Raw genomic sequence first — 19,896 nt, forward strand, 5'->3', positions numbered from 1 at the left:
TGTCACTGCTACTTACCAGGAGATGGAAGGGGAGGGGCAAGGCAGGGGCAAAGGCAACACAATACGAACACACTGGTGGTGTAAATCTGCCACTCCCACTGGTGTATTTGCACCACTCTGGCCTTGCCCCTTCCCCTCCTGAATATCATTGTATTTCTCCAAAGCAGCCTGACTTGCAAGGCAAAAACCTGACGCTGGAATTTAAGCAAAAATGTAATTCCAGACATAGTTGCAAGTTGAACCATGGTTGTTCAGCAGAAGCCACTGGATCGGTCTATGTGTTACTTTATTTTAACACGTTCACCAAATTTGCCCTGCCAAAATCACCCCCACCTGGTATTGAATGCCTTGAGTGAGTTGCCTTCTTGTTAATCCCCAGCTGATGATTTTAGAGAGATCATCAATATTTAGATATTATGTAAAAGAAAATCTTGCTCGCCTCTATAATCCACATCATACTGACTCTTATGTAATAATCTGAATGACCCAATTTTTGGTAATCATAACTGGACCATGGGAATAGCTTGAAGTTCAAAGCGAAGAACCAAATTAGCGTACTGTAGCCTGTAAAAAAATTACAGGAATAGTATGGAAATAATTCAGTATGATTAGGAAGCTGAACAATCCCTTAGCATTTTGACAGTTGCCCTTAGAGTTATGGTGGTCACCTAACAGAAGCTGGTAAAAACTATTAACACACTGGATAGTCTGTTTACTTGAGCAAGACATCTAGAAAAGGGCATAGTAAGGGAACTATGTGCTGTGATTTTAAGAAGTCTGGTATTGCAAGTTTTAAGTGACTAGATCTAATGGGTGGAATAAGAACTGTCTAGTATTTCCTTCCTAGGCAACTTGTTGCTTGTATTTGTAATATGCACTAGAAAGCCTTTAGCATTTAATCAGATTTATTCCTTGTGTTTCTTCTTTTCCCTCTCCCAATATGCTCCTGTCTTCCAACCTCCTTTTCCTAAATAACTGCTACCTTGCTTTAAACTGTAAATGATGTACACGGGTACTTTCTTCAACCTTCTGGGGGAAATCAGACTAAACATCAGTGCCTTTCTGTTGAGCAGTCCACCATCTTTATGCTTTCTCAGACTTCAAGCAGTCTAAGTTTCTAATGGAGCAAAAGGTGATTTTTCCCCCCTGCCTTTCTGCATGCTTGGCCATTTCGTTCAGAGGACTTTAGAAAGTGTGTCCACAGTTCATATGATATTAGTCATACTTCATATCCAAACTGTACGTTAAACCTCTTGGTACTTACAACATGTTCTGTCGACATTCCCTCTCTTCGCTTTTCTAAAAGTATATGTATACCATAAATAGTTATGTGCACTTAACTGGTCATTCCTTGTATGTGAATTGCATAATATGCATTGCAAGAACTGTCCATTTTAAGTAATGATGGTTCTTGATAGATCAATGCACATTGTGCTTGCATTGTGAGTTGCAATCACCTCAGTGGACTGTTTGTCAGACACAAGTGTGATGGGAGCTCCTGAGCAATTGGGTAGTTCAGATGTACGCAAGTCTGGTTAGATCTTGAGGCTTGTGCACACCATCCTTACACATGTCATTTTGCTGTTTTATTTCCTGGTCTGAGGCAAACCAAAGTTTGGGACTTCATTCACACCTGCAAACTATGGTTTGTGCTTTTCCTGCAAACCCAGATCAGAAACCAGGGTAGTTTGTACATGACCTGGTTTGAACTTAGAAATTTAACTGTATTCTTCAGCTTTTCTCTTTCCATTTTAACAAATTCCCAATTCATTGTGTTTCTCGCTTTATATTCAGCTATCACCTCTGTATGTGGTGAGCAAGATCACTGTTTCATGACTCTACAGGGTTGTTGTTTTTTAAAAAAACAAAACCTGACTTTTTAAAGTCTTCTTTTGCTGTTGGTGTTTTCAGAATGTTTAATATTGATATTTGTGCAAACTGCTTTGGGATATTATAATCAATGAATCTGCAAAAGCTTTGGAGGAATCTGTCTCTTTTGGTAAACTACAAGCCAAATCTTGTTTCTGTTTTCTGTTTCAAGAGTCATGACCCCAGTCACAATATTCATCTAATTTGAATATTTAGCTGGTGATAAGGCGGGCATTCTTTCATTCCAGCGTATGCCTACTATACATAATTATCCTTATTTTGAATTACAAATGTGTTTTTATGTGTTAACTTTTCTGCTTAATTCTTCTTTCCTCCTCTTTAATATTAAGAATCTTAGTGTAAACTTGATGCCAGTTTCAAACTTTCATACTTGAAGAACACTGAATTGCTATACCCTTTCCTCATTTACATGAATCTGCTAAAAACCTCAAAACGTCTTCCTTTAATTAAAATGTCAAGCAGTAAATATGAAACAATGTGATAAGAGTTTAAATCCTGTGATGGTGGTAGTTAAATGATACATATAGGGTGACCTTCATATTGGCCTTTACATGGACATATTAGAAGATTACCTCCTACTTAAGAAGCTAACGCCCTCTCCAGAAGTAGAAAGGGACAGTCCATTTGCAACTGGGACAAATGTTGTAGGACTTTAAGGCTGTTGCAAACAATAATCTCAAATGCACCCCCCCTCCACTGTAAATAGGGCAAGGAGGGTCTGATATAATATACATCTGCTAGTAAACTCTAATACAATAACTGCTTCTTGTTCGTTTGTTCATTTCTTATTAACAGTGTTGATGATTTGGCATATGTTAGCCATCCTAACACTGCACTTGTTATTTTCCTCTCCAATACCGTGAGATGTCCATATTGAGCAATAGTCTCAGTGTTTTTCCTCATCCTTGCAGAAGAGTACGAAACATAAAACTGCCCTTAATGCACTGGCGAACAACGATGGGCCACTCCTTGAAGGACCCCTTTCTGCTTCCGAGGCATAATTAGATCATTGATAGGTAACAGTATTGCACGTGTTACCGTTTGGTAATTTCTGTTGGTGTGCTGTGGTGTTTTCAAAGAGAAAACTTCTTCCTCCAGAGTTTTTGCTGTGCCTTATCAAATTAAATATAATCTCTGCAGTTTTTGATATCGCAGTCTGTTCTCAATGCATTTCAGAGCACAGGTAAGTTTTGGGGGGTTTTGTGTAGTATTTTGGGTGTGTCTTCTGGGAAGGTTGAGATTTAGAAGCTGCATGTTTTGTTCTGATTTTTTTTTACTCTGATTCTAATAGATTTATGTGCATGGTTGCAGCTTTAATTAAATATGAATTGTAAGCTGTTTTGTGTCAATCACTATTCTTCAAATGAGATTCAGTGACTAAGCATGAGCCACAAGTATTTGGATTCAGATTAAATTAGTAACATTGGTTTGAGCAGAATTCAGAATCCCATTTGCTCCCCTCAAATATATCTGCATAATTTCCAAATATCATGAATCCATGATATTGGGTCCTGCCTTCTCAGTGCCCTGTCTTTTACCTTTGGATGTGGAAATATGATAAAGCAAAATTTCAAACGGCATCAGCTTTTAGCCTGGCTAAACAAATGTAAGGCAAAGGCTACAGACTCCCAAAAATTGGGGGAAAGCAGATGCACAAGGGTACATATATCTGCTAGAGTCTTCATATCTCCCCACAGGGAACATTTGCAACTTGGTTTTTTACAAGTCACAAGTATTAGCAAGAAGCAAAAGTATTTCATCTCAGCCACACATTTATTCAAAGATAAAAACAGCCCTCAGAAAAGGAAGTGCTTTAATTTCCAAAGTGACACAAATGCCCAGATGATTGGGATTCCTAAAATAGCTTCTATAAAGTAACACGCTCCATGGAGATCAGGAGAGTGTATTCAAATTCCCATCTGTTCTGGTGCAGAGTAGCCTTCCGGACATTTCCTAAATACAGGCTAGGAACAGTAAGGACAGTATAAATTAACTTATCAATTTAAATTTATCTGCTGGCTACTGAGAAAAATATCAACCATATCAGTCATTCCAAATATCAAAAGATTATCAGACATCCAAAAGACAGGATAAAAAGTGGTTCATATCCGAGTATCTTATTTCTCCTAAGCAAAATGTTAACAAAAAGTTGTTCTGTATGTAAAAGAAGACAAAATTGTGAATTAAAATAAATTGAAATTACTCCTCTGTTGAGGCTGTGTCTGCATTTTTAAATGAGCCAAACAGTGGTGCTCTATTGGCAATTTATATGTCTCCATCTGGCCATATTGCCCCTATGCTAGGTACCACCTTAAAGCCTTTCAGTTAATTACTATGATGACAGCTTCATAACCTATTACTTGTTTTCTTGGCAGAATAAATCAAGCCATGGTCGGGACCATTTTTCAGAATTCACACCTCTTGCCTCTCTGAAGAGTCCAAGATACAGGAGCAATGACTGCAAAAATACCCCACCAAGAAGGTCTAGTTCTCATTCTAAAAAAACAATGTTTGCACATTGGAGAAACTATGATTATTCAGTACTCCCTTCCATCTTTGGCTATTCCAATAATAAGCGTTGTGATTCCAGTGCCAGGTACTACCACAGGGGTTCAGGTCTGGAAACATCTCTATGAGAGATCACCAACTCAAGCCTTTAAGAACTATCAACTATTCCTCCCTCTCATTCCAAGCCCCGCTCCTACTACATCTGCAAATGACCATTTAACAGCACTGATTGAAATTTTGCTGGCTTTAACTGTCCAATGTAATAGTCTGACAAACTGGATCAAAGAGCATGGAGTACAAATCTTTCCCAGGAGTCTTGCCCTTCCTTATGTTCTAAACTGTTGAAGCAATGGATTTTTCTACACAGTCTGGCACTGTGAGGATGAACAGCACTGTAATTTCACTCCATCCTGTCAAAAACCTTTGTATGTTTATTGACTCCCATCATCTCTTTTCCTTTATTACTTGAAAGAGTCCTGCTTTAGTCAAACGTCGTCTTCTGAGATCAGTGGTTAAAATTTTGTCAGCCCTCTAACTAAGCAACGGTCTCGGACCCCCAGTGAAAGTCGCTGAGAACATATTTCATAGGTGCTGTTTCTGACTGGTGTTTGTCTTTTCTTTGCTCTCTCTGTAGAACAAACTGGTGTTTCCTCTGTGCAAATCTGCTTTCAAGAAACACTCTCTAATATCCATTTTATTGTAAGTCACCAAGTAGGACGTCTATGTGTGATTTTAAGACCCAGCACCCTTCCCCACACGTTAGACCAATACATTTTTACTTAGACTGCCTACAGACCTTTGGGAAGTCAAGCTGGCTAGCAAACGAGTGAAGTGGCCACTGTAGGTATTGAGTTGAAAATAATTACTGAATTTAAGAATTTAGTCTTAGAAATTTAAAGAACGAACCAGTATTCTACCATTCTGCTACCTCTAAAGTAGAGTATGGATGTATTAGGAAGTGCTTTGCTACCCGAAGTTTTTTTTTGTTTTTTCCCCTGTTGTGGAAAGGAAGTAATTGCTTCCATAACAGCTCAACTAGATAATACTGTATTTTAAATGCTGGTTTTTAATTTTTGATTTGAACTTTGAAAGGAAGAGGGAGACAGAATGTTTAACAGAATGTCTACTTAGTGACTACTTATATTTGGTAATGACCACTAGGTTAGGTTTCCCCCTTTCTCCTCTTTGAATGTGAATGCAACCATTCTTCAGAAAAGAAAAAATATGTGCATGATTATGCAAACGCTTTATCTGTCGTTTTAAATCATTACAGCCAGCTTGTACTTCGGCTCTATTCGTGGCTCTAGTTTTGCTGTGTACTGGTTTTGATAATAGCATACACAGATCAGTTCTGTTTCTTTTCTCCCAGTGTTTTATTTAGGGTGTCAATTTTGCCGAAGGATTACTTGATAGGGGAAAAAAGTTTGTGTGTGGAAGAAAATGCACAGGTTCTCTCTCTCGCCTTCCCTGAACAGAGATTTGGGGGAGATGGGAACATAATGCTTTGAAAGGCAAATTGTGAACATTTTATTATACCAAAGATTACAGAGACAGAGAATCTGATGGTAGTTCCCATACTTCTCAAGTCTCACCCCCCTCATAACGCACAACATCTCAGCGTTTGTCATTTAAAATGAAGCACTTTCCATTTCCAGTGTTGTTCACATACTGATAGTAATATACCGGAAGTTAATATTTATTTGACATTACATACTTGAATGTCTAGTAGAAATGTCCCCTACATAAAACACTGGTTACAAATATATATTTTTAAAAAATTAACTTGATGTGAGTATTGATTTTATATCTGTAGTAGTGACAAATTTCCTGTTCGGGTGTAGTTAACAAAATTATTTTTAATGGGTTTTTTAGAAATCTTAAAATTGCCTTTGCACTGAAATATTTTTCAATACTGTAGCTATTTATATATCTGTTATATGCATACATTTGTTAACACAACATTTCTATTGTTTTTTAATTGTATGTTTTAGAGAGTTTTTTTATACCTATGAGTTTTGGATCAGAGTTTAGCTTATAGTGGAATTGTGGTTGAATGTTGAAATTCTGATGAATGTTAAAATTAGAAATAGGTTTGTTGTTTCAGAATCATCCAAAGCTACTGATTTTTTTTTAATAAAAAGTTTGCTTTTTTGCTTTTGCTTGTGAATAATAGCTTTTAATGTGGTACATTCTGCTTACAACCAGCTGCTGCTATCTACTATTCTTACATTTTTATTCCATGAAGCTTTCTACCAGTTCCTTGTTTTTGTTTTGTTCATTTCCATCTTTTAGCCTTAAGTAAGAAGACCCTTTGCTTGATGATTTGAAAATGCTGCATTCCTGCTCTGCCTACTAACAAAAATGGTTTACTGCAATATTCTTGCATCTCAACTGTTTCCTAAAAAGTGAATGATCTTTCAACAGGCTGAAATATTTAATGGTAGTTTTTGGTTTTTTAAGAAAACAGACACTTATGATTGATTGTATTGCATTAGAAGGAGAAATCGTAGAAACATAGAATTGTACGGTTGGAAGGGACCCTAAGGCTTGTCTAGTCCAACTCCTTATAATGCAGGAATCTCAACACCCATCCAGTCTGAAACCACACCTGACCCTGCTTAGCTCTGCAAATGTGCTAGCAGTTTCATTGCTGCACCACTAGGAGGATATTTTTGAATTTGAAGGAGGAATTCTGCTTCCATTAAGCAATCGGAGCTTTAAAAATACACTGTTTAAATGGGGGGAAAGGAAAGGCTCTATAGGCCTTCATTTTCTTTCTGCAATAGATGTACAGGTGTAATACAGAAGCTAAACTAGTAGGCCTTAGATATTCTTGTGCATAGCAATTTGGTGCAGACATGCTGCGAAGGATGAGAAAACCTAGGACCTTCCAAATGTTGCTGGAACGCAACTTCCGTTGTTCCTGAACATTGGCTATGCTCATTGGGGCTGATGGGAGCTGGAGTCTCAACCACATCCGAAGGGCCACAGTCTGGTCGCTCCTGTTCTGCACATGAGGATCTGCCCAGCTGAATAAATGACTGATGCTGTCAGTGGTGAGGCATAACCTAGATTTACTTCATTACCCTTGGAAGATCAGAGTGTCTGAACTGTCAGAATTTGATCATCTGTTCAGCAATGTGCTTGTGTCACAGTTGGTGATGGATGCAGAGGATTTTCCATGTGCATTTGGGGACCAAGTGAGAGAGGAGGAAATAATTCTAGAAGGATGATCAATGTACAGAAACATATTTCCATGCACCCAGCTGGATTAGGAGAATTAGTCAGGCGCAACAACCAACGATCAATAGTAGGGTTGCGACCTGAGTCAAAAATGTAAAATTGATAGAAATTTATATGAAGTGGAAAACTCCATTCCGTGTCACACAAATGGCCTTGTCTGAATTGTTGAACCTCTAATGTGAAAACATTTCAAATGCTTTCATAAATGTGTTGGAACTGGAGGGCATCAACCAAATATCCATTAAGACTAAAACATATACATCATACATCCATTGAAACTACTTATTCTTTAGAGTAGCTAGCAGTAATATTCAGATAATTTTGATGGCCCTCAGTAATTATTAATTTATTCAGCTCTTTAATATACAGTATACCATTTATTCACTTGCTTGCATCAGCCTATTTATTCCACTGTAATGCAAGTATCAAACGAAGGAAACTGCACTTGTTGGTGATATCAGTGAGATCATGTTGAGAAGCTTTAATGGAATTCTGTCAGAGTATTATAAGAGAGAAATATGTACATGATTGTACATTGCACAATTGCACACTTCAGTTTATACAGCTTTACCTTTGTCGAAAGAAGTACAGAATTTTAATTGTACATTGTGTCTGAACAAAATTCTGTCTTGTATGCACCATCAATATTCTTTCAGTCTGTAATGTGTAATTGGCAAAAACAAACAAACAGCTTTTTGGGAATGGTGGATCATAGTTATCAGTGCATTAATCATTAAAATATCTTTACTCATCAGCACCAAATACTGACATGTATTTTAAATGGTATAATGATAGGTGCACTTATCTGATGATAATTCAGCCTTCAAAACTACTGTTTAGACTAAGCTATAACACTTCATTAACTGGATCAAAGCAGTCTCAAATACTAAGAATATAAATAAATATAAATATATATGATATACATGTGCATTACTGTAAAGTTTATTTTCAGTGCTGTTTTTAAACTTTCTTTTTCCGTAAATACCTAAACATGAATTCTTTATATTAATATTTTTGAACTTTCTGTAGATTGTATAAAGCAGTAGATGTTTAAATCTGCTTGCAATAAAATAAAATTTGCATATTTGTTTTGGGGTGTGTGCTTGTTTTTACTGAGCAAGGTAAGTCATTTAGAGGAGAAGGGGGAAATATATTCAATTCAAAATGAAAATGTTGCATTCAACAGACATTTTGATTTCTAATTGCAGTTTTGCCCGTTTGTTTAGACGCTGCAGGCATTTACTAGTTCCACATAGAGAGTTTCCGTTAGTGCACCAACTGTGGGAGCTTTCTGGTAGTCACATTAAATCTCAAAACGGTGTGTACAGTTCTAGATTATTTTAATTCTCCATGGTGGTTGCTTTTTAACCATTGAAGATGTGAGAATGCTAATTCCTGCACAGGGCACGCTTTCCTATACGGACTCACACATTATAGCAGGATTTTCAGGACCTAAAATCAGCCCTAACTTTGGATGAAGAAACCCAGAGAGAAGATGTAGGTGTTATGAACAGACTGAAAGAAGAACTACTTTAAGCTTCATATATAGAAACACTTCTGTTGTCATAACAATGAAATTTAGTTCCTCCTGGTGTTCTTGTGTGGACTAAAATCATAGTGTGTCAAGAAAACAGCCCACCGCCATATGTTAGATTGTGGTACATTAAAATCTAGCCACTTGGGGGGACAGGGAATATATATTTTTTAATCTGTGACATGACAGGGAGTGGCTGCCTCCATTTAAAGAATGGCAATTTGTATTAAGAACAGAAACAATGTAAAGAGCAGAAACCTTCTGAAAAAATTCAGTGAACAATGCACAATGAAAGCATCCTCTGCAAGAGCCCCAAAAGGCTGCTCACTCAAGACGTTACATTCGTGAGGGTGGGTTTTTCATGATCACGATCACCCAATAACTGATGCTGAAAAAACAACCACCTGTAACACCTCCATCATTCTGCCCGGACACTGAGGTCCAGCGCCGAGGGCCTTCTGGCGGTTCCCTCGCTGCGAGAAGCCAAGTTACAGGGAACCAGGCAGAGGGCCTTCTCGGTAGTGGCACCCGCCCTGTGGAACCCCCCCCCCCCACGAGATGTCAAAGAAAAATAACTACCAAACTTTTAGATGACATCTGAAGGCAGCCCTTCATTAAAAGGGAAGCTTTTAATGTTTAATAGGTTATTGTATTTTAGTGTTTTGTTGGAAGCCACCCAGAGTGGCTGGGGAAACCCAGCCAGATGGGCAGGGTATAAATATTATTATTATTATTATTATTATTATTATTATTATTATTATTATTATATAACCTTTGAAGAGGTAGAATTTTGTATTATCATCTGGAGTTAAGACTCCATGCCTTGAACTTTCCTTTGTTCTGCTTTTCAGTATCAGTTGTACTCTACGCAGCCAGCAATAAAGAAGCCTGTTTGTTTATCTGAAGTGAGAAGTAAGAATTATTTCATTCTGCAGTTGTGATTAGCAGAGCAGGATTGGGTGCTTATTCCTAAAAGGTGAAATAAAGCGATAACTTAAAGTGATCTGAAAAAATATTTACCATAAGTTACCCTTTATTCCTTTACATTACTCACCTAGTGGCTTTCCCCCCCTCTTCTTTTTCATGAGTATTTAATGGCAAAGGATGAAAACAGCCCTAGAGGAACAGAAACACTGCTTTGTGTACACTACAGATCACTGTTTGGTTCGCCATCTAGGTTGTAACTCTGGTCTAATTTCTGATTTTATCAGTGTGCACGGCTCAGCATGAAGCCTTTTCAGGTTTTCTGGGCAGAAAATTTCAAACCAGCAACCAGTAAAAAATTGTTTCCAAATGCTTTCCACAATTACCGTATTTTTTGCACCATAACACTCACTTTTTTCCTCCTAGAAAGTAAGGGGAAATGTCTGTGCATGTTATGGAGGAAATGCCTACGGGTGGCATGCCTACGGATTTTCCTCCTCTAAAAACTACGTGCGTGTTATGGTTGGGTGCGTGTTATAGAGCGAAAAATACGGTAGTTTCCAGATGCTTCTATAGCAACCAGTTAAAAAGCTTTCCATTGGTTGTCGAACAGGAAGTAAAATCTAAAGGTCAGAAACAAGACTAGCAAGAGGGTCCTTCAAGGATGAGTTAATAAACACACCCTAAAGTATTTATTTTCTCTCTTCCCTACTTTTAGGGGACAAGAAAGCTTGCTTTATTCTGCATATAGTTCTCAGCACCACTTCTCCTAAACACTTCACTATAGTCACATTGTCATCTGTTCCTACTCTGTATCTAACCCCTATTTCCCCCCGGATCTATGGTGTCAATGATACATGGGTAAAACAGACTTTTGAGAAAGCAAGCTCCGCACTAGTTTTTAACTAGTGTAAACTGTTATTTGTTTACATCCCCTTGTGCATTCATACTATTTTTGTTGTTGTTAATTTGACCTTTATATAGCTCATTATGTACATTAACTTTGGCCACCTCATGAGAAGAGAAGACTCCCTGGAAAAGACCCTGATGTTGGGAAAGATGAGGAGGGCACAAGGAGAAGGGGACGGCAGAGGACAAGATGGTTGGATAGTGTTCTCGAAGTTACCAGCATGAGTTTGACCAAACTGCGGGAGGCAGTGGAAGACAGGAGTGCCTGGCGTGCTCTGTTCCATGGGGTCACGAAGAGTCGGATACGACTAAACAACAGCAACATGTACATTAACACACACTGCATGGGGAAGGCTAGAATTGGAAGGTTGCTGCCTTTCCATCCCCCTGGTCTGGATCTCACATTCTCTCTACTGGGTTTTTTTTTGGGGGGTGGGGGGGTTGGCTGGTGTATTGTTTCCCTTCCTGCTCACCGAAATAAGCGACCTAAACACGTGGCTGACAAGGAAGGCTAACTGCAGTATGAATTGGACACAAGTTATCATATAGCACTCTCGCAGCCAGGCAAGCTCACTGGAAGACACTTTTGCCCACACATCCCTCAGACCACCTTCAGGCAAGAACTCAGCTCTTGACAAAAACTTTATTTTGTTTCAGAGACAGAGAGACGGATATATTCAGAGTAGACGTGTCGTGTAAACTGTTATGCTGAGATAGTGTGTGTCTACACACATATGCATGCACACAACACTCCATTTACACAGCACAGTCCTCACCATTGTGATAGGAATTTTGAGGTCTTGGATATATGGTAATGTTCATAAGTGTGCCAACCAATCACATACATAGATCAGCACAGGAAGACCGACCTGGAACCATTTTGATTCCTAAACTGAGCAAATGTTTTCTCTGCAAGGTCAAAGTGGGAAACCTCCCCATTGTCTCTTAACTCACAAATCCTGTCTTAAGGGCACATTTAAGATATGAATAGGGTGTGAGCCTGTGACCTGGCCCAGGAACTAAGTATCATCACAAGAGACTGGCCAGGCTCCCCAGGCAATCCGGTCAAGTAACCTGCCAGACAGGAGATAAACAATGACAGGAGAAAAACAACATTCAAATGTGTTTAAGACCACCTTTTTGTGATGTAGGTGTGATGTATCTGGAGGGTGGTCTTAGGTTACACCCCTTCTGTGATGTATGTATGATGTTTCTGGGGGTGGTCTTGATCTACAGGGTGGCAATTTCAAAAGTCTTGGCCTTGCCCTCCATTGTTCTGGGTTCCTCCTCCTTTCCTGCGTGTGAGGGGAGCACCCTGTTGCAACAGATCAATAAAGATCAAGCTTACTAGCTGCTTTGCTTCTCAATATTCTCTGGTTGGCCTCTGTTATTTTCTCCTACCAATAGGGAACATATGTAAGGACTCTATATGGGCTCTTGGATACCCCATAAGGGAAAAGGGCAATTTTTGTTTACAACACCATGTTTACTCAGAAGAAAGCTCTGTTGAATTCAGCTCCCAGGTAAACTGAGGTTTGGCAGGGCTGATGCTACACCTTCGGAACCGAGGCTTTCAGCGCAAAAGAGCAGCAGCTGCCCAGACGGAAAGCGGGAGGGAGCCTAGAATAACGGGTAAGCAAGAAGCAGAAGCAAGACCGAGATGTTATTCAGGTCTGCTCAGAAGTACGCGCGGCTGAGTCCAGCGGGGCTTACTCCCGGGGGCAGGGAGCAGGTACCAGGACTGCAGCCGCCTAAGCCTGACTCCATCCTGCAAAAGGAGAAACAACAGGGAGGGAAGAGCCGACGAGCCGAGCACAGGGCTACTTCCGTTTTCCCACCCGCTCAGGTCCCTTTTTTTTGCTCAGTGCAGCGCATCCTCCTCCTTTTCCCCCACCGGCAACAAAGGAGCCCTGGGCACCCCGCTCCCCTTCTTGCCCGGAATAGCGGTGGGCTGGAAGGAGTGGGCGGCACTCGGCTTGCATGCAGGCGAGTCCGGCGAAGCTGAGGAGGTGAGGGGCGCTGCCGGTGCTGCTACCGCTTTCCCGCTCGCGCCAACTCCACGCGGCGGTCCCGGGCTGCCCCGGAGAAAGGAGGCAGGTCCTCCCCGTGCCGTAGGCTGGAGAGGAACTTGCGGGTGAAGGAGGGCGCGGAGAAAGAGGAAGACTGCTAGGCGAGGAGGGAGCACCTGGCCGGGGAGCGTCGCAGCCCTCAGAAAAAGCAGCAGCAGCAGCATCCCGGCCCCGGAGGTGAGCGCGAGTCATGTGCTTTGTGTGTTTGTTTGGGTTCAGGCGGCTCCTCCTCGTCAAGGGGTAGCCGGGGGTTGGGTGGGGGGAATGATTTGAATCCCGGCTGCTCCCGCCTTTACCAGCTCTCCTACTCAGTGCACGTTAGTTTGGGGTGGGTGGGTGCTGTGTTTGTTTCCTCGCCCTCCTTTGCTGGGAAAGAAAGGTGTGGGGAGGTTAGCTGCAAAGCGGCGCTTCCCGCGCCCTCACGCCCCACCGGTTCCTTTGTGAGTTTGGAGAGAAACCTCGGACTCCCAGTTTTGCTTCCAGAGCACCGGCTCGTCGATGGGGATTGGAGGCAAGGGCCGTAGCCCTGGGGTAAGAGAGGGCTTTGCCTTGCATGCAAAAGGGGCCGGGTTAAATCCCCATAGGCTCTATCTTTCTGTAGGCCTGGGGGAAACTCCTGCCTTGAAACCCCTAGATTGCTCCTTCAGAGACGATATTGGTCTGGCGTGGTCTATGGCGACTTCCTATGCACCCTTTTCCACCCGCTTGCTCGTAAGTCCCACTAAGTTCAAAAGGGACTTCCCTACCTTAGTAACTGTAAAAAGACTGCTTCCTGAAAGCAAGAGTGAGTTGTCCACCTGTAATGTCCATTGTTGTGTATTGGAGGGAATTAGACCAGGTGTGTCTTGCCATGTCCTAGATGTTGGTGCTGCCGTGAGAAAAGATGCACTTGCTGAAATTCCTTTTGCTCAAACAGCAGCTGAAAGGCACAAGGACAGACACCTTGGACTCTGTTGTGTGTTGCCCTTCCTCTTTCACATTTATTTATTAGACATATCCCGCTCTTCATCATAAGATCTGAGGACGGTTCGCAAGATATGTTGTCTCTATCAACTTTAATGTCCCAGCTGCAAGTGGGAATATGAGAATTTATTTTAACAAGTTTATATAACTATGTTAGAAACTGAGCTAGGAGCTAAATGGCATCTTAAACCTAGGTTACAGGCGCAACGACAAAATGTCTAGGCGAGCTTTTTTTATAACAAGAATACAGAGCTGAAAATAAATGAACTGCAGCTAAAATATTATGTTCATTTTTCACATGGTCTAGTCCTTCCCCTGCCCACCCCCTTAATATCCTTAGGAGGGTCTTTTACCCAGCCTTCAGGGAGTAGCTGGAAGTGGGGAGGTAGAAAAATCTCCTTTCCTTCCACTCTGAAGGTTTAATCTGAAATCTTAGGCACAGTACTACACTCAGAAACTGCTCACACTAATGAAATTTCCTGTTGCAAAATGTGCCTAGAACAATGGGAGTTTCGAACACTCTTATATACTGCTTAGTCATCAACACGAATAAGCTGTTTACATGAAACAGACATTAAAATTGCCAGGAAAATCAGATGTTAAAAAAACTTAGGGAACTTCAAAATAGAAATGAAATTAGTAGTTTCAAAGATGCACATTATAAAATAAAAATTACATATTAAAATACACATCAGATATACATGTCTGAGTAGGCCTAATTAGAGTCGCATGCTTCAGTTACTGTGTATTGGTATAAATTTGTGGTGGCTGGTGTCCCTTGGAACTGGGAATATGGAAGGTAGAGAAGCCAAGAACAGGTCTTAGGATCTTCCTAAAAAATGTTCAGCAACTTTCAGGGTGCTCTGGTTTTTACTTTTTGAGATATGGCAACCCTAAACCAGAGCCAACAAACTCTACTTCCACCCCCTGCCTGACTGCTGAATTTTACAAGCGCAGCAACAAAACTAAGGAAGAGGAGGTTGCCACATGCAGTTCCAACCTCTGGACTGCTTGTAAGCAAGAAGTCAAGCATGGTGGGACAGTGTGCCATTTTCTCCCTAATGGGCCAGTCTCCACTAGTATACAGTGTAATATTGTGCATATCTATTCAGAAGTTAAGACCCATTGACTTTCATGAGACTCAACTCTCAGTTTGGTGGTAAGGTTGCAGCCATGGGATCAGTTAACGTGCTGAAAGGATAGATAGTGTGGTTTGTTTTTAGGTGCATAAATTGCAGTTAATGAACAAATGGCAATCTGGGGAGCAGTAGAATAGAATGGAGTGTGTACAGCCATTGCTGCATAAAAAGCCCTGCAATACCTGTCAGCCAGGTATAAGTTGTATACATCACCTACCTGGATAGGATTCTTGGGCAGCCTTCTTGCCGCTGAAGCACCTTGTTTCAGGATCCTCTAATGGCCGTAGCATTGCCTCTTCTGTGCTTTTTGCTGGATCCTTAACCTCCCCAGAGACATAGGGTGGATATTCGCACCACAGCCTAAAAATATAATTTATATCCATGGATAATGAAAAAGCCCAATCCTATGTTATGTTGCAAGTTAAGTTCCACTGTATTTAACAGAGTTCACTCCCAGATAAGGTGTGCAGCCAGGCATACTTACTTGCGAGTAAATTCCATTAAGCACAACGGTGCATACAATACAACCCCATTAAATGGAAGCAATTGTTGAATTGATTATCTTGGTCTTGTGTTTAAAAAATGTACATTATAGTTCAAGAAAAAGTCCTGTATTAAAAATCTATATTTTTCCTTTTTTCATAGAAGTAAATATTATAAAGAGATGGCAACCAGTAGGGTGAAGAGATATCATGTAATAATAATCTCTTTCAGGTTAAGTGTTCCCTTTTTTCCTGCGTGTTTGGGAAAAAATGCCATGTCTCAATTTAATTCGTAATTACATTTTGCTTGGAGCTGCTGAGCTACTGAAGTTCTCTTGAATTGTTCCACTGGAAATTGTATACACTTTTCCTTGTGTTTTCCAAATATGTGACTTTTTAGCAAGGTGCACAATAATGCAGGCTGGGGGGAGGTATAAACTTTATATCTTGAAATATTAAAGTATATTTCATACCCCTTAAAATTCATATCCATTTAAATTTTACAAAATTATGTGGTTTGGTTTGGTTTGGTTGGATTTGTGAAGCTTTTGTAGTTCCTCAGAACCCTTTGGACAACTCACAACATATAACATCAATACCTATAACCATAAAAATACAGTATTTCAACAGCTAAAAATGAGAATCTCCAAACCTTAAAATAATCTACAAGCAGCAAGCCAACAGCAGAATAGCCTTGCTCCATGTATGCCCTCTGGAAGAATTTTTAGTTTTATTTGTCAACTAGATGAATAAAGTATTCATAGTAAACAGCCTGCCAGACTTTCCTGGGGGGAGAGTTCTAGATGAGGGTGCTGCTACTGGAAATGCCCTTGGCTATATATGGCTTTTAGTTTGTCACCTGGTTAAAAATGGATGAAAACAGGGAATTTAATGCATTTTAAATGTCTTCTGTCTTGGGCAAAATTCATCTCTGCCAAGAATTTGTGCAATATGGGTATGTTATCGCTTTCTTGGTTTTGGAGCTGTTGCTTTTGAGAAACAGGCTGCCAGAATGCTGAAAGATCCAGGATTTTTTTAAAAAAACTTTTACATACACATTTATTTATTTTAAAAAGCCTCCTGCCCTCAGCTTGATGACAAGTTTCTGGAAGGAAACCAAAAATAAGAAAAGTACTCTGACTGGTAAATCATTATCCTATTTGCGTTTATTCAGAAGTAAGCCCTATTCAGTTCAGTAGGATTTACTCCCAGGGAAGTGGACATAGGCTCTGTGACTTCTGGCCTGATAACTCTTCAGAAAACTGAACATTTAGGCTAAACATTGCCAGCTATCTCTATAATCTTGCCAGGTTCAGCTTGTGAGAGGTGATTTGATGCTTCTCAATATGCCAGAAATCATTTTCTGAAAAGGAATGTTACATTATGAGATAATATATACAGAATTACAAAGGGCAAAATTATCAGCAGCTTGGTCTTTTGTCTAAAAACATTTGCACAAATTAAATATTCGTTAGGCCTACAGAATACGCAAAATCTGTATTCCAGTTTTTTAAACAGTCCCTACAAAGTGGCCTCCAGTTTAGAATTAGGTGATGTGTTGTACTTTACAAGTTGCAGAAGACCTGGGGACATGAGCATGCTTGTGGAAGAAACTTTTTTTTCTTTTTAAATTGTAGGAATTGAAGTAAGATACTTTCATGTCTAATTACTGGAGGTTTGTCCTGTGTAAAGAAAATGGAAGTTGCAGCTGCTTTTCAAAAGACAATCAGCCTAATGAAGGGAAAGAAGATATGGATCACCACATTGTGGTATCGGACATCATTCGGCTTGTGCAAGATAAGCAGAAGATGCTGGCAGTACAGCCAGGTAAGGCAATCTGTGCTACACCTTAGAAACACTTTGCAATAAAGCCAGTCTTCCTCTGTGTCATATATAAAGTCACAAAGAAAATGGGCAAAGCAGGGAATACATTTTTTAAAATGTTGCTAGGAAACGCAATTCGTCTCCTCCCACATCTTTGACCCTGTGGCCTCTCACACTCACCTCTATATTCCTGTTTCTCCTATTCATATAGAACCGGCACAGGAGAGGGGTGTTTATGACAGAAAAAGTGTTAAGAGCAGGAAGGAGGTAATTTGTTAACAAATGTGTGATGCTGTTCCAGTAGCTTTTCAGCCTGCGTGTAATATGTGCTCTCTCACCTGTGTTCTCTCACTTCTGTGTCTCCAATCAGCACATCCATTTCCTGCTTCTGCAAAATGTAGGATAAACGAGCTCTATGTTTTGTGATAAACTTATCTTTAGATTAGAATTTGCATCTTTTCATTGCATCCTAGAACTTCAGAACTTGCTTTCAATAAGGTTATTCAGCTAATGTTTGATACTTTGTAGCTAGGGTAATTAATTTGGCGTGCAGTAGACATGTTTCTGGAAAAATAGTGAGTCCCCCCCCCCAATTGTCTACCACTTTGCAGATGCTTCCTTCCCCCCACCCCACCCCCGTTTATGCCATACACTGCAGCTAGCTACTTAGAGCAAAAGGGTTGTCTGGTTCATTCAATGTAAGCAGATTTTAGTTTCCTGAAATCCACCATGAGCATTCTGATTGTGAGCCGACAATAATACTATCCAGAAGCTCTAGGATGTTAATGTTGAATCAGACTCAAAACTGGAAGTATTGCACAAGGACACATTCCTTAGCCACGTTAATAAAGTATTGAAAACAACTGAATTAAAATATCCTGGGATATTTTGCACACACACCTACTCCCCCCCCCCCCTGCAAATGATAAGTGGCTAAATTTGAAAAAAATGCTTTAGGAAATCTGCTTAGTTATCTTGATTGCACAAACCGGCTTTTGAGTTTGCTGCAATTCCTGTACAGTTCAGAAATACTTGGTGGTGAAAATAGCTAGCAATGGATGGGTACCATATACTGGAAGGACATTATGGGATTCTGGTGAATAAAGTCATCTACATTTTACGGTGTAAATTTGCAAGAAAAAAATCCATTTCCAGGCACCCAATGTTCAGGTGCAGAGTGAATGCACATGGGGGCCAGAGAGATCAGGTTCACATCCCAACCTAAAAACCCAAATGAAATAATAATTAAGCCTTTGTTGGTTAGAAAGCCTCTGTAGGAAGCCTCTGTATTGAACATGGATATAACCATTTCTTTTTCATCACTGCAAATATTTAATTAGAAAAGGAATAATAATAATAAATAATAAATAATTTATTTATACCCCACCCATCTGGCTGGGTTTCCGCAGCCACTCTGGGCGGCTTCCAACAAAATATTAAAATACAACAGTCTGTTTTACATTAAAAGTTTCCCTAAACAGGGCTGCCTTCAGATCTCTTCTAAAAGTCTGGTAGTTGTTTTTCTCTTTGACATCTGGTGGGAGGGCGTTGCACAGGGCGGGTGCCACTACTGGGAAGGCCCTCTGCCTGGTTCCCTGTAACTTGGCTTCTCGCAGTGAGGGAACCGCCAGAAGGCCCTCGGCACTGGACCTCAGAACGATGGGGGTGGAGACGCTCCTTCAGGTATACTGGACCGAGGCCATTTAGGGCTTTAAATGAATCCCTTGCTAAAGGTACAAAAATAATAAGATGTTTTGTGATTGGGAAACAGAACAGTTTAAAATTGATAATAGGATATTAAATGGGCATATGATGGAAATACACGAAGAAAAAATGAGAGCATATCAATCTGTAATAGCTGCAGTTAGATGTCACAATATAACCATGGTTTATTTTGATGGGAAGGAGCCTCAGTCTTGGGTGCAACCTCCCCTCCTCTGTGGCACGACCACAAGGAGGACTTCAGAAACTTTTGCTTCTGCTTTTGATTAGCTGCACCTTGTCATTTCACCCATACCTGACAAACTATGGTTAATCTTAAACTATTGCCAAACCATGGTTCTGAAGCTGCGTTGTTTCAATAAACCATAGTTAAGAATAAGAATAAGAAGAATAAGAATATCTTTATTGTCATTGCCCCCTTCGGGGACAACGAAATTACTTGACTGCTCCATAAAAACACCAATTAAACAACACAATATAATACAGCAAGGGAGATTAGATGACTTTCAAAGTCCGGGCTTCCCATTCAGGGCCGAGATCGCTCTGGAGAAGAAGCTGTTCTTAAGATGACTCGTTCTTGTCTTCATCGACCTGTATCTCCGTCCCGACGGCAAGAGCTCGAAGAGACAGTGACCAGGATGCGATGGATCTTTTACTATGTCCAGTGCCTTCCTATGGCACCTTGTGGC

At 40.3% G+C, this 19,896-nt stretch overlaps 2 protein-coding genes across 9 annotated transcripts in view; both read left to right on the plus strand.

Annotated features, from left to right (window-relative positions):
* The window catches only part of ATP11A (ATPase phospholipid transporting 11A), a 112,308-nt gene extending 103,573 nt beyond the window's left edge, over positions 1–8,735 (plus strand). Inside the window, exons 29-30 of one of the 3 annotated variants that reach the window (XM_081198297.1) lie at positions 2,802–2,906; positions 4,266–4,403. In XM_081198297.1, the coding sequence (XP_081054423.1) occupies positions 2,802–2,891 (90 nt within the window). In that variant the 3' untranslated portion in view covers positions 2,892–2,906; positions 4,266–4,403. Of the gene's footprint in view, positions 1–1,043; positions 1,133–2,801; positions 2,907–4,265 lie in introns of those variants that run through there. The other 2 variants (XM_081198298.1, XM_081198296.1) reach the window with 2 other exon arrangements.
* A 4,175-nt stretch (positions 8,736–12,910) lies between these two features.
* MCF2L (MCF.2 cell line derived transforming sequence like) overlaps positions 12,911–19,896 on the plus strand; it is a 132,399-nt gene continuing 125,413 nt past the window's right edge. For 2 of the 6 annotated variants that reach the window (XM_081198283.1, XM_081198290.1), the window contains exons 1-2: positions 12,915–13,254; positions 17,299–17,488. In XM_081198283.1, the coding sequence (XP_081054409.1) occupies positions 17,320–17,488 (169 nt within the window). In that variant the 5' untranslated portion in view covers positions 12,915–13,254; positions 17,299–17,319. Of the gene's footprint in view, positions 13,255–13,448; positions 13,609–17,298; positions 17,489–19,896 lie in introns of those variants that run through there. The other 4 variants (XM_081198286.1, XM_081198291.1, XM_081198293.1 and 1 more) reach the window with 4 other exon arrangements.

Source organism: Podarcis bocagei, assembly GCF_964188305.1.
Source record: "Podarcis bocagei genome assembly, chromosome: 6".
Taxonomy (NCBI): Eukaryota; Metazoa; Chordata; class Lepidosauria; order Squamata; family Lacertidae; genus Podarcis; species Podarcis bocagei.